Raw genomic sequence first — 14503 nt, 5'->3', positions numbered from 1 at the left:
ACCACCTAGAAGTTGAGAGTTATGTTTTATTTGGTGGAAATTTTTAGGATTTCAGTTCAAGCCCAGTTCAGTTCAGTTCAGTCGCTCAGTCATGTCCGACTCTTTGTGACCCCATGAATCACAGCACGCCAGGCCTCCCTGTCCATCACCAACTCCCAGAGTTTGCTCAAACTCATGTCCATTGAGTTGGTGATGCCATCCAGCCATCTCATTCTCTGTTGTCCCCTTCTCCTCCTGCCCCCAATCCCTCCCAGCATCAAGAGTCTTTTCCAGTGAGTCAGCTCTTCGCATGAGGTGGCCAAAGTACTGGAGTTTTAGCTTTAGCATCAGTCCTTCCAATGAACACCCAGGACTGATCTCCTTTAGAATGGACTAGTTGGGTCTTCTTGCAGTCCAAGGGACTCTCAAGAGTCTTCTCCAACACCACAGTTCAAAAGCATCAATTCTTCGGCGATCAGCTTTCTTCACAGTCCAACTCTCACATCCATACATAGCCACTGGAAAAACCATAGCCTTGACTAGACGGACCTTGTTTGGCAAAGTAATGTCTCTGCTTTTGGCATCTCAAGTAACCATGAGAAGACTGCTCTGAGGAGGCAAGAGGAGGAGCCAGGATATATAGACGTTTTATAACAAGGGCAGGTAGTCTGAAAGTCAGAAAACGATGATTAATTAAAGGAAGCCAGATACTTCAAGGAATTTAGCAGTTTAGCACTTTTCTATGCTTGGGAAGGTGCAAGTGTCTGGGCTCACTGAAATCATTCCTTTAATATGCATCTCAGCTCTCTGGGGCCAGTATCCTGTGTTTTTTTCCCCCACATCCTGAGCTTCCATGGGACTCAGTTTAGGGAGTGGTTGCAGCCTAATGGCTACCAGATTGCAGATATTCTTCTCTTTCCTGAGTGCCCTTAGGGCCCGCATTGGAGGGTGCAATTGCTGATGACTGTTAAATCCTTGTTTACTAATAATGGCCAGAAATACTTCATATTTCAGAACTAAGATCCTGAAAGCTGTGCACACAGCCATAAAGAAATAAATTAAAGATCAAGAAATAATTGGATAAATAAAAAGTTTTCCTTAAACATTTCCTATTTAAAAGTTATATTTGACTTTAAATACAGGTATTCTGATAATAAAGTGAATTTGAACTTTGTAGGGAGTTAATGCAAATAAATCTTTCTTTACTGATATTTGATGTTTTAATTTTTTATAACTGATAAAAATTTTAGATATGGATAAAGAAGATGCATTAATTTGCTTTGAGGAACACATTCGGGCTTTAGAAAAGGAAGAGGAAGAAGAAAAACAAAAGAGTTTGCTTCGTGAAAGGAGACGACAGCGTAAAAATAGAGAATCTTTTCAGGTAGTTTTAAAAGCTCTGTTTTTCAGCTTAATTTTGTAATATGGTTAATGATCTTTAATGGTGATATAAGCAATTTTGAGAATCCTGGTCTCAAATCATTAACTTGGGCTTTGCAGAGGATCCATAGACATTTAATTCTTAAATTATACAGTTAGTTATGAATCCACTTAAGGAGAGTAGCCATTCCAGACAAGAGGAACACAGAAGGCTATAGCAGATTTGGTATTTAAAGTGAACACTGATAGGTATAGTTTCACTCAGGAAAGAGGAATCGATAGCATAAGGGAGGACTGAAAATAAAACGTGTGATGAGTCATTAGTACTAATTCATTTTTAGGTCTTTAAAGAACTGTAGGGAATGCTGTGGTATTCTTTTGAGGATGGGCCATAATTCTTAAACACTATACAGAGGAGCTAAAATTACAGGTTCTTTGTATAGCCTTATTTTGAATCTATGTCATGTTTTAATTACTGTATCTCTTTCATTAATTCCTGTATTAGGATAAGTGCAACTCTCCATGGTGCCAAAGATTACCAATCACCTTAAATGCCACAGCCAATAGCATTACTGCAGTCTTCATTCCATAAGAATGTAACGTTTAATACTCTTGATGGTTTTCTTTTATATTAGTAGTTTCCCAGAGGATCATTTGGAGTATTGTTAAAACCAGGGGTTGTTGAGCCTCACCCTCAGAAATTGATTCAGTAGGTCTCTTTCAAGTTGTACATAGACCTTTTAAAGGAAGTAAAGCAGCAGAGGAAGATTACTGAGCTGAATGTCTGTAGCAGAACCAATAGAACATGCTTTTGCTTGCATGTGTGCTTGTTCCGTCACCAAGTCATGTCCCCCCAAGGACTGTAGCCTGCCAGGCCCCTCTGTCCAGTTATATCAGTGGTAATCAGAAACCATGCCAGACACATACTAACGTGATACAAAGCTATATTTTAGGCTTAAGAGTCAGATTAAATATTTTAGGCTTAAGCCCAGATTAAAGGTATATAAAAATTTATGTTTAAATTATAATAGTAATATGGGAAAAAAGAAATTGGTTTTAAAGTCAGAGATGGAGGTTAAGTTCTGGTTCCCTAAACTCTATGTATTGCTTTAGTAAAGTTATATATCTTCCTCTTAGAAAAGAAAATTAAATAAAAAACAAATCTTCAGAACATATTAGGTATTGTTTAAAGGGAAAAAGTATGTTTTACAGTAAAACTGCATGTACCTTCCTTAGCCTCATTATTTGTAATAATATCCAATGTTTTGACTTTATTTGTATACATATTTATAAACTGGAAATGATCGTCTGTCTTAAGGGGCACATAAACTAAAAGTCTGTAAAAGTAATGCAGTTCTTTTGTCTGAAGTCCAAAATAGTTTCTTTATGTAAAAGCAGATTTTACTTTCATCAAAGAGCAAGTATCAGTTGCATCTGAACACATTTGTGATAACACTGGTGGAAGATTTGCTGTTTTTAACATATTTTTATTTGTGTTATACCAATATTTCCAAAGTCCTTAAAGATGGCTTTTGAATATGTTATGAGTTCGTTGTCCCTTTCCCCCAGATATTTTTAGATGAACTGCATGAACATGGACAACTGCATTCTATGTCATCTTGGATGGAGTTGTATCCAACAATTAGTTCTGACATTAGATTCACTAATATGCTTGGTCAGCCGGGTGAGATTCTTCTTTTTCTACATTTGTAGTTATGATAGTTGGAACGGGCCACAGGGAAAGGTGGTTGTGTTTGGGGCATGGGGTGTGCTTTCTTTTGTTTTATAAACAAAAAAGTAATTGCAGCTCTTTGATTAGAGCTAGCTTTTGACTTCTTTAGTTTTTTCATTAGGATCAACTGCACTTGACCTTTTCAAGTTTTATGTTGAGGATCTTAAAGCACGTTATCATGATGAAAAGAAGATAATAAAAGACATTCTGAAGGTAAATGTATATTATTAACTTTTAGTCTGGGGCATATTTTTTAAAATAATGCTATGTTCTTTTTGTTACTAATATTAACAAGATTTCTGTTTTTTAGGATAAAGGATTTGTAGTTGAAGTAAATACTACTTTTGAAGACTTTGTGGCAATAATCAGTTCAACTAAAAGATCAACCACATTAGATGCAGGAAATATTAAGCTGGCTTTTAATAGTGTAAGTTATTGTTCTTACTGTTATAAACAACTAGATTAATAAAACAGTTTTTAATACATTTGCCTAAAGATACTTAAGTTGTATGTAAACTCCTGAAATAAGGGAATGGGAATAGTATTTTAGAGAGTAGTGGACAGTGTTTCAAATAAGGTAACAGATAACATACTTGGGTGATAGTAAATTCCCTTTGCTAAAATTAATTGGCCCTTACCTTATAGATAATGGGAGAATAATGAATTTAACACAAGTTAAATTGTATTATATATATAAATATGTTTTCTGAAAGTTACTAGAAAAGGCAGAAGCCCGTGAACGTGAAAGAGAAAAAGAGGAGGCTCGGAAGATGAAACGAAAAGAATCTGCGTTTAAGAGTATGTTGAAACAAGCTACTCCTCCAATAGAATTGGATGCTGTTTGGGAAGATGTATGTATACTTATAAATTTTTCCCTTTACAGTTGAAAATAAAAATCTTTCTCATAGCTACAGAGATAAACTGAAGTTATTTGAAGATTGTGAACTCAACTGTGATGGCATTTAGGAATCCTGGAGGAATGGAAATAAAGACTGAGGGAGCTGGGCTGTCAATTTTCACTTGCTGTTTTTTTAGTTATATTGGTATATTTTTCTCAGTTTTCATATTTTTATTGCATATCTGAATTTTTCAGATCCGGGAGAGATTTGTAAAAGAGCCAGCATTTGAGGATATAACTCTAGAATCTGAAAGAAAACGAATATTTAAAGATTTTATGCATGTGCTTGAGGTAATTTTAGTTTTATCATGACTGATATATTAAAAAATATGTAAAACATTTTTTTAATCGAAGAATTTAGAATGATCAAAGTGTGTTTCCTAAACTACAGTACTTTTATACAAACGTACTTTTCTATCTGGGATGATTAGGGACTGGTTTATTCTATAGAAACTGCTTTTAAATCACACTAGGCTTGCATGAGAAGGTAAAGATCTGTTTAGTGAAGACAGTTCATGTTTCATATTTATACAGTGTTACAGAAATTCATGAATTTAGGAGTCATATGGAATGATTAATAAACCTGTAAAGAACTTAGAATCTGTAAAGCAGATAGAAAACAGTTTTAAGCATATTTCAGATGTCATACTACATTAGAGGTGTTGGAAGCTCAGGGATGTTCTGAAAAATAGTAAGTTTTTGCTAAAACGAATAATGATAAAATTATTCCACTAGCTAAATTAAGGGTATTTTGATGAAGATTTCAGATAGTCACTTATAGATAGTAAATATGCTAAATTGGCCAGTAATAATTATTGTTTGGTGCCCATGTTATGTTTTACAAATATTACATATACGAATGTAATCCTAACAGCAGCCCTGTGAAGTTACAGATGAGCAAACTGAGGCCAAGAGGAAAAGTAATTTGCTGGGAAGGGATTCCAACATAGGCTTTTCATTCTAGGGCCAGTGCTTTTACCAAATATGCTTTGCTGTCAGTTTTGAACAAACTAATACTTCACAGCAAGGTGAAGTTAGCATATACTTAAATTTGTAATGTTCATGGTCTTTAGGAATAGCAGGTAACTTAATTGTTGACAGTTTCTTTGGATTTATTATCCTTGCTAAGTGTCAGTGTTGACAACAATTTGCTCTGTTAACATGCCCCACATGTACCATATGTTGTCTCTCAGCTGCCTATAGATCTAGTGCTATTGGCTTGTAGCTCCTTTCTGCTCAGATCAGCTGCATCTGCATTACCTGTAAACGTGTTAAAAATACAGAACCTCAGGCCCCATTGGCAGAAATGTATCAGAATTATCATTGTAACAAGATTCTTAAGCACTGGAATGTACATTTAATTTTGAGACCCTTTGCTGTAGTGTAGTGTGTTAATATTTTCCCCCAGTTCAGGAATGTCCACAACAAGATTCTTTCATGATCTGTGCTGGTAAAGTGATGAGGTTATAAATGGAGCTGACGACCACATAGGGAAGAGCTGAACATACCAGAAAAGGATTTGGACCTCAAAAACGGGCCTAGAGGTAGAAAAGGAAGAAGGGTTAACAATTTGTGACATAAAAAATGAGAGTCCCTGAACCAGATTTTCCCTTTCCACTTGCTTGTAAACTGAAGCAGATTTATTTCCAAATCCTTAGATATGTTTGGGAGTAGGGAACTTTTCCTGCAGCATTTCCCCTCTCCTTCTAGCCTGATGATTGTTCTAGTAAAAGTTAAAATCCATAGAACATTTCCTTTTCTGAGTTCATGTGTAGTTAGATTGCCTTTGGATATCGTAAATTTGACTAGGAAGGGAATGCTCCTTGAAAAGAAAGTAGATTTTATAATTTAATTTCTGAGACTAACCTCCTTTCCAGATGGCTCTGGGATAATTCTTTATTTCAGTGCTGAACCTATTTCATGGACAAAAGCCACATTCATCAAATCAAATATAATTATGTTTCATTGTTTTTGAAAGTAGTATGACTGTTCTGAAGATATATACCTTTATAGAGGGAAGCAATTGTCCCCACTGTACCCACACCATTCTCATTGCTGTAAGAAGTATTTTATTAATACTTCTAAACGTGTTTAGATGTGAAATGAGTGCGTATAGGATAGTTAAAATGTTTTCTTTTAAATGATAGTAACTCTTTGCACAGTTTCAAGGTGGGGAGTATGCAAAATGAATGTGGTTTTTACTCTAAAAAGAACTTACTTGCAAAACTATTGAAAATTCTCTGTGATCTGTTATCTAAAGTGTGAGCTTTTATAAGTTTTTTTCTTTTGCCCCTGTAGCATGAATGTCAACATCATCATTCAAAGAATAAGAAGCATTCTAAGAAATCTAAAAAACATCACAGGAAGCGCTCCCGCTCTCGATCAGTAAGGAAGTTTATTTAAAATGGTACCATAAGTATATTGAAGTATTTGTTAGCATCATTATGAATAAAATTATTTGTGTTGTGTAGGGGTCAGATTCAGATGATGATGACAGCCATTCAAAGAAAAAAAGACAGCGATCAGAGTCTCGTTCTGCTTCAGAACATTCTTCTAGTGCTGAATCTGGTAAACATCTTGTAACTTGATTAAAGTCGTTGGCATATAGATGTCCTCAAATTCTGACACTTTTCTTTTCATGCTGCTTAGAGAGAAGTTATAAGAAATCAAAAAAACATAAGAAGAAAAGCAAGAAGAGAAGACATAAATCAGTAAGCAAACTCTTGATTTTATACTGCACCTAAGCTTTTGCCCTTAGCTTTATCAGTGGCAGTAGACATTTCTGCTTGGTCCTATGCAGAGTTTAGGTAAACACCTAAACTCAAGAGTTTCATAGTTGTGGTTCACCTTAATCTTGCAATAAAATCCTTTGGTGAACTTGAAACAAATAATAATAAACAGCATTAGGATTCCCACTGTAGTTTTTTATAGTAATCTTAGAGAAAGGTGTGTGTGTGTGTGTGTGGTTTTTTATAGTAATCTTAGAGAAAGGTGTGTGTGTGTGTGCGCGCGCGTTATAGCTATTGTTGAGAACCACAAGTTTAAACAACTTTCTCCTCTATTCTCGGTTCTTGGTCTTAGGTACACATCAAGATACACCTAATCTTAGGGATGAAGGTACACCTAATTTAGTGACCCATTTTTAGTGATAGTTTACCCTATCAGACTGTCATCTTTCCCATAGGAAAGACCAGCTTACTGCCATGAATCTTTGAAATGTTTTAGATTCCTTGAGGTTATCAGTTCAGATTTCACCACTCTAGGAATACATAAATTAACTGTGTTAAATGTGGGTGTTCTTAAATATTACCAATATAGGGGTTTTTTTCCTAATAGCATTTTGATAAAGTAACCATTTTAACATTGTCTTTTATTTACAAAGGACTCTCCAGAGTCAGATGCTGAAAGAGAAAAGGATAAAAAAGAAAAAGACCGGGAAGGCGAAAAAGACAGAACTAGACAAAGATCAGAATCAAAACACAAATCACCTAAGAAAAAGACTGGAAAGGATTCTGTAAGTATTTAGAATTCTTCCTCTTTGTATCTACCAGTTAGCTGCTTTTCACACAAAGTAGTTTTCTAATGTGTGTCATCATGTGTGACCCAATTTAAGCATCCTAAATTTCATATTCATTAAAAAAATAACATGGCATTCTGTCACTGTTGTTTAACCCACTAAGAAGAGATATGTTCTTCTAGCTTTGTATATTCTCATTAAGAAATGCTAATGGATGTTTTCTGCCTAATTTAAGAATGTAAAATTTAACAGATCAAAATTGGGTTTTCCCTCGATGTGGCATCGTTGTAAATCCTGTAATGTTGGCATCATTACTAAATCCAGTTTCAATAGGTAGGTTTCCAACAGCTTTTAGACATAATCATTGGGAGGGAAGAGGTGAGGGCAACTAGGGGATATTATAAGCCAAATCTAATGTTTTAATATCGAATTACATAGTCCTTAGTTTCCCCCATATGTATGTGTGTGGCAGAGCATATAACACAAACCTTCTTCACCTTGCCGTTCATGCCACAAATGCTGTGGGCTTAGCAAGTGTAATGCCTCTGAGCTACCAACTGAGAGTTTAAGCTGTGTAGGTAAGTCCTCGTCCTCCCTTAGGATTTTCTCCATCAGTGGGAATAGGGTGGAGGGGTGTTTGTTTTCAAACAGCACTGGAGAGTCTGATGCACATCTTTGGTAAGGAATGATTATTTCCTCTATACTTAGCGACTTAAGTGTCCTTTCATTAGATTAAATGGAATCCCTGAAGGGTGATGGAAAATATAGATGAACAGTCTACTTTTGAAGAGTTCCTTCTCCAGGTGTTTTATGTGGTCTTGGTTGTTTTTAAATTTTTTCAAGCCTAACTCGTCCTCATAACTCTGGGCACAGTATAATAATGCTCAAAAGATATAATACTTCAGTATAAAGCACAGGATAACCTAGATTCTGAAAAATTAGTGTAGAATACTTAGCTAGAATAACTTAAAGAACACTTAGGAAATAAACTCCCAGCTTCCATTAAATGGAAATAAGATGTTTCATATTCAGTTATGTAGAAGGAAGGAAAAGAAATGGATACTTACTATTCTCCTTGATCTACATATTAAGCTGAAAGTAAACACCACAGAAGAGTTCCATTCTGAGACATCTGTCTCCCCTGGTTACTTACTCCCCAAGTAACCGGGGAGTATTTGGTTAATTCATTAGCAGGCTTTTGGGAAAGAAATCAGTCTGTGATGCCTTAGTTTTTGTGGAAGAGAATCCATGTCAATTTTGTATTCTTTCTTCAAAGGTTCACTACTACTTACCCTTTTGAGTACTGACACAGTTGTATTCATTGTTGTTTTTCAGGGTAATTGGGATACTTCTGGCAGTGAACTGAGTGAAGGGGAATTGGAAAAGCGCAGAAGGACCCTTTTGGAGCAACTGGATGATGATCAATAAATTATACCAAATATGTTTACAGTATGATTTAAAGTCTAATTCAGACCAGGGACTCTTATTTTAAGTTCAATTGATATAACACTGGGTTTTAATTATATCACAGAAAAAAAAAAGTGCATTTAAGTATTGTTATTGTGGACTTTATAAAAGCAAAGGAAATTGAAAATAACTTTTGATTCTGTATCAAGAATCATATTTTCATACAGTCATAACTGTCTGTCTGTGACCCTTTCATAGGGCACTGCAGGATGGATTAAAGGTGGCAATTTACTGATAAATAACTGCAGGTGTCTTTACTTTATTCTAAAGTGTAAGTCATGAGGTGATTTGATTTACTTTATAGAAGTTGGATTTTGAAGATATAATGGAAAAATTTTGATATCAAGTAGTACAAAAAAAAGCACCAGCAACTGATAAACTGCTTTTTTGTGCACTACCCAACTGGTTAGACGATATGATCTTTTATGGTAAACTCAGAAATAAGTGTTCATAATGGAAACCTGGTAGACCCTTAACTATAGCAATGCTGCTCAGCACTGCTATAATAAAGCCACCATTATTTTTTATGGAACATCTGAATACATTTTGAAAAGGCTACTGTGAGGGCATTATTTTGAGGTGATGTTTAAAAAGTTAACATCAAATCAAATTGTAAATTAGCTTAAATATATTGCCTTAAGGACCTACTAAAGAATGTGCCACCAGACTTCAAGTGATGGCTGCAATATGCTTGTCTAAAACAAATCAATGTTGACTTCAGCAATTTCTTTAACAGTTTTTTTTTTTTAATCTGAACTTTCTCTTGCTTTTTTTCATTGAGGAAGTCTTTTACCTTCCCTACTCACTGAGAAGTATTGACTTCGTGGTACACATTCTAAAGCATTTCTGATTTGAATATTTTTGTACATTTTTATCAATTATTAAATCTTCTCTTCTAGTGTGTACTAGTATTTATTTCTACTGCTCAGCTCTAAAAAAAAAAAAAAGTTGTATGATTCTTTAAAGGTTAAGATACTAAACCCCTTAAATTTTGCTTTATCTAACCCACATAGCTAAGTTACTTTCCTTTTTTAATATTTAAGAATATTATAAATCATATAGGCCCCTGTATTTGTTTTTGATCTATGAATTTTCTACAGAATACTTTAAGAAAGGCAGTGGTTTAAAGCTAGAATACTTTTTACATGCTAACTTTTGAAGGTTGGTAATGTAATTTATACTATTTTCCTTCAGTGCAGGAGATTTTTTTTAAGTAAATAAGTAAATTTTAGCACATAGTCTTTGATATTACCTTAGGGTATTTTTTTATTTTGGGCACTTGGGGCAATCCTGTTTCAGGTTGGGATTTAGAAGAACAAAAAGTTCATTTTCCCTTCACCATCCTAATGAATTTGAAAGTAGGACAGACTGGGATGACTTTTCCCATCTCTGCCCACTATGTTTCAATTAAATCTAGTATCCACTCTTGAAAGCCACAGGGGAAGGCTGGGGGAGTCCTCAACTTTTCTCAATGCCAAGTCATATTTCTGCTGTGAAATATGACATGACTTTGTAGAAAGTAAAAATCACTGTCTTCAGCAAATTCAAAGCCAGTTTCTTGCTTGAGGTTAGTCTCCTATTGTATATTCTATTGTATATTAGAACCACAACATATAACAACTTTATCAACAGGCAAGTTGCCTAAGTTTCAGAGGCCCCTTCGTAATAATACTTAATATTGCTTATCATGTCAAACACTTGACCTGATATCAGAGTAAAATATGCATATGATATTGGCAGAAATACTGGTGGTGTTTCACAGAATTTAGAACCTGTAAAACTTTTAATTACTTCCATGAATCATGATTTTTTTAAAATACAACTTTAAAGTTTTTAGTTTTCCTATTAAGAAACTATTGATGTGATTTAGCATGTCCTCAACTTAACTTTCTGTATTATAGAGATACTGTCTTATCACAACTTCAGATTCCCATAAGACGGTACAAACTCGTTTCCTTATTGTTCCAACTGTGAAGATTTGACCTACAAACAAAACTAATAAGTTGTAAAGCAAATTACAACATGCTTTTTATAAAGTGTGTAATTGAAGTGACTATAATCCTGTAGTGATCCCATCAAATGGCATTAAGTTGCTAGAAAGATACTATGGCCTGGGATATAGGTGATGGGTAGATTTTATTAAAATAAGAGTTATGTGTGATTATCTTTAATCCATTTGATTAGGTTTCTAAATTTTCAGTCTAATAAAGTTGAAATGTCTTAGAATATTGGTTTTAATAGAGCTGAACAGTTACGTTCAAAATGTGTTCAAACAGAAAGCATATTTATATTCAGATAAAGGGAATTTATACTTTTCAATTAAGCCTCAGACTTAGGTACATCTAAGGGCTTATCTTCCCTCATTATCATTAATATTAATGAAATCTTGGATTAAATTCAGTAATAATTTAATATCATGCTTAATAATCAAAATCAGGACTTCAAATATTTGATGTTTTTGTTCCTTCCAGTATAAAATTCCATTATTTAATTCCTATGTGGAAAAACTGAATTGGTATAAAAAGTTAATGACCTATGAAGAATTCTTTGCACCTCTCCCAAGTGTATTTAAACAACATAAAACTTTTAAATAAAAGCAGTGGTCCCAACATTTTTAATTATAGTGATGCCATTTCATTATCATACCCAAAGGAGCGTCAACCTATCATTCATGTATTTCAACAATGAAAATAATTTTTATGCCTCCCAGTAAATCTGAAAATGCTCAAAGTATCACAGCCATTTCATCTTGATTTTTGCTAATTGCACCCCATTTACAACAATAGTATAAAAAGGATTGGCCTAGAGTAAAGCAGTCTTTTAATTCACAGTGGCAAGACTGTAAAACTTCTTGAAATACCTGTATACATTTTTCTGAAAAGAAAGTCCATAGTTTCCATTCAGTTACCAGGGGGCCTGCATCTTGTGTTAAGAATCATTTGCCTGGTTTTCTTCCAGTGTTATCAACTGAGTGCTAACCAGGCAGCTGCTTTTTTTTTTGCACCCAGATAGGGGTAACTCCTTTATTTAAGGATTATTTAAAACTTGGATACCATTTGAGAGCAGCTTCTAATCAAAGAGTACCCAGCAAAGAGTAATGAATGCACTTTTAAAAATGAGTTTATAGGGTGTTCATTATGTAACTTAAATGTAAATTGCAAAGCTAAAGAACTAAGCACTTCTAAAAGCAAAACTGAGGCAAAGCACATTAATTCCTTATATCTTAAATCAGACTTTTTCTTTTCCCTTGGGGAAGTCTCTGTCCCAGTAGCAGGTCAAATTTTCTTTTACATTTTCTAGACTCATTTTACATAAAGGAAAAGCAAAGTAACATCCCAAGTAGTTTTCATGGAAATGCGTTCTAAGTTCATAGTTTCATTCTGTGGTTCTAGTAATGGTGTATAGCAGTCTAATAATTCTTACCTTCCTTGTTCTTATCTTGCTGTTAAGTTTTTCAGCCATTTTGATGTAGGTGGTGGTCAGATTCCTTGGGGGCAAGGATTGTGTTTCACTCACTGTCTTGCAAATTAGAACAGTGCCTGGCACATAGTAGGCATTTATTGAGTGAATGTAAAATAAAATAATCAGTTGACAGATGTACTCATCCTGCATCCATGGTACTCGTCATCTGTATTAAAGGGCTTGAAAAAGCATCATTGCAATAAACCATACTGAACCCCAAACTAATTGAAGTGCACTGAAGATAAGTTCTAGTGACTGTGCCTCAGTCTTAACTGTTCCTTCAGAAATGTCCAAATGCTTACTATATGTGAGAACGTGCAACTTTTCATGTGGTTTTTGAGTAGGAAAGGCAATCCCTTGTGATGATTTGAAACATACCTTCTTTCATATCATACGCATACTTCTGTTACAAGAGTAGTGGTTTAAAGGTAGTAACTTTTGAGGAGCTAACATTTAGCTAGATCAGAGTTGATCTAAAGGCCCCAATTAGACAAAACAAAATTCCTATTTTAAGTTCTGAGAACTAATCATTTCAGGCCATTTTTGACAAACAGGTGAATAATGGTGACAGGGCATGTATGCACTTACAGTGCTACTGGAGTTGACTTACAGGTGAGTTGGGAAGGGGAAGATTTTGCTCCAGTTACCACATACTCTCCCTAGCCCTCCAGACCATACTGGGTTTCTCTCTCTGGCTTAAGTTTCTTAATTGCAGTGAATTTTTTATGCTTTTTAAAAAATCACTATAAAAAAATTTTCTGGTGAGTCAGTATGATCTAGTTCAAGGCTATCTCATCATTGTTAGTGATTGATACTTGACTGTTAATTTGATGGTAACCTAAGTTTAAGGTTGTTTGCATTTGAGGGGAACTAGCTCACCTCTGGTTTTCATTCAGACTGAAACAAAGTGACTGTCTAATCTCACATCATATTCAAACTAAGCCATTTCTTGATACCCTTCTTTTATGCTGTCTTGGGGCTATCTAAATGTGGTAATTATACTCTTTTTTTTGGTCCTGCCTGCAAACTTTTTTGGTAGGTGTTGCTCTCTTGCCTACCTCTACAACTAAACTGAAGACTTGTTCTGAAAGGTGAGTAATAACAAGGAACAAGGTTTCTACTTTGTTTGTACTTATCAGATTTTCTCTTCTGTTCATATATTGTTCTGATGTAAAGAACCTCAATTATATAAAAGTAGACCTTTTGTAAATAAATATAATTTATTAGAAAAATGACATCTTTTACTAAATTGGATTTGTGTCAGCTTTTTCCTTTAAGCACTCATGCAGCAGTTCTGTGCTGTGCGTTGATAGATGCCCACATTCTGTTTTCTCAATGTTAATACTTGCTTTTCTCTATAAAAAGTTAGATCAAAAAAGTATATCAACATTTGTTCATGCATTTGTTTCTTGCTTCAGTTTTGTTAGAAATAGTTGGCATATTAGTTTAGAAAAAGTGGAAGATTAATCCTTTGGCACAAAGTGGGCTGATAGTATATCTGTCTGTGCACACATTTCTGATAAAATAAAGGGCTAAGAATTTCATTTAAAATAGATGTGAATTATAAATCTAGTATTGTGAAAGTATATTTCACAGTGTAAAATTAGGTGATTCTACAAAATCCAGTATGTTGAACCAGCAGAGTCAGTGGTGGATGTCAAGTTCCATTAACCACTGAGCACTGTTGAGTGAGCAGGGTTGCTTGACATTCATTTCTGTGTCATTAGCAGTGACTTTTATTGGATTACGATACAGAGTTTTAGTCACAAAGATTGGGAGTGAAAAATAAATAGACTTACCTCTGAGTCATTAAAAAAATATTTTAAAATGGGTGCTACTGATAAATTTCCAAAACCTAACCATATCCACCTCATTTTAACTTATTCCTGTAGTTTATTCTTGAAAATATTCTGACAGAATATTAATGACCTTATTTCCTTTACCATGAGACACTTCTCCTGGTACAAAACAAACAAGAGAGTCTTACTGCTGCTGCTGCTAAGTCACTTCAGTCGTGTCCGACTCTGTGTGACCCCATAGACGGAAGCCCACCAGGCTCCCCCATCCC

At 34.7% G+C, this 14503-nt stretch overlaps 1 protein-coding gene across 8 annotated transcripts in view; it reads left to right on the top strand.

Moving 5' to 3' along the window:
• Positions 1–9876, top strand: part of PRPF40A (pre-mRNA processing factor 40A) — a 57034-nt gene extending 47158 nt beyond the window's left edge. For 4 of the 8 annotated variants that reach the window (XM_055398874.2, XM_055398871.2, XM_055398869.2 and 1 more), the window contains 11 exons: positions 1230–1363; positions 2929–3043; positions 3213–3304; positions 3402–3518; positions 3805–3942; positions 4185–4280; positions 6288–6374; positions 6461–6557; positions 6639–6700; positions 7372–7503; positions 8842–9876. In XM_055398874.2, the coding sequence (XP_055254849.1) occupies positions 1230–1363; positions 2929–3043; positions 3213–3304; positions 3402–3518; positions 3805–3942; positions 4185–4280; positions 6288–6374; positions 6461–6557; positions 6639–6700; positions 7372–7503; positions 8842–8934 (1163 nt within the window). In that variant the 3' untranslated portion in view covers positions 8935–9876. Of the gene's footprint in view, positions 1–1229; positions 1364–2928; positions 3044–3200; positions 3305–3401; positions 3519–3804; positions 3943–4184; positions 4281–6287; positions 6375–6460; positions 6558–6638; positions 6701–7371; positions 7504–8841 lie in introns of all 8 variants that reach the window. The other 4 variants (XM_055398873.2, XM_055398872.2, XM_055398870.2 and 1 more) reach the window with 1 other exon arrangement.
• The last annotated feature ends 4627 nt before the right edge of the window (positions 9877–14503 follow it).

Source organism: Moschus berezovskii, chromosome 2 (assembly GCF_049115385.1).
Source record: "Moschus berezovskii isolate FMDL1 chromosome 2, NW_MosBer_1.0, whole genome shotgun sequence".
NCBI lineage: Eukaryota > Metazoa > Chordata > Mammalia > Artiodactyla > Moschidae > Moschus > Moschus berezovskii.
Note: the sequence above shows the minus strand (reverse complement) of the source record. Positions and strands in the feature narration are given on the sequence as shown.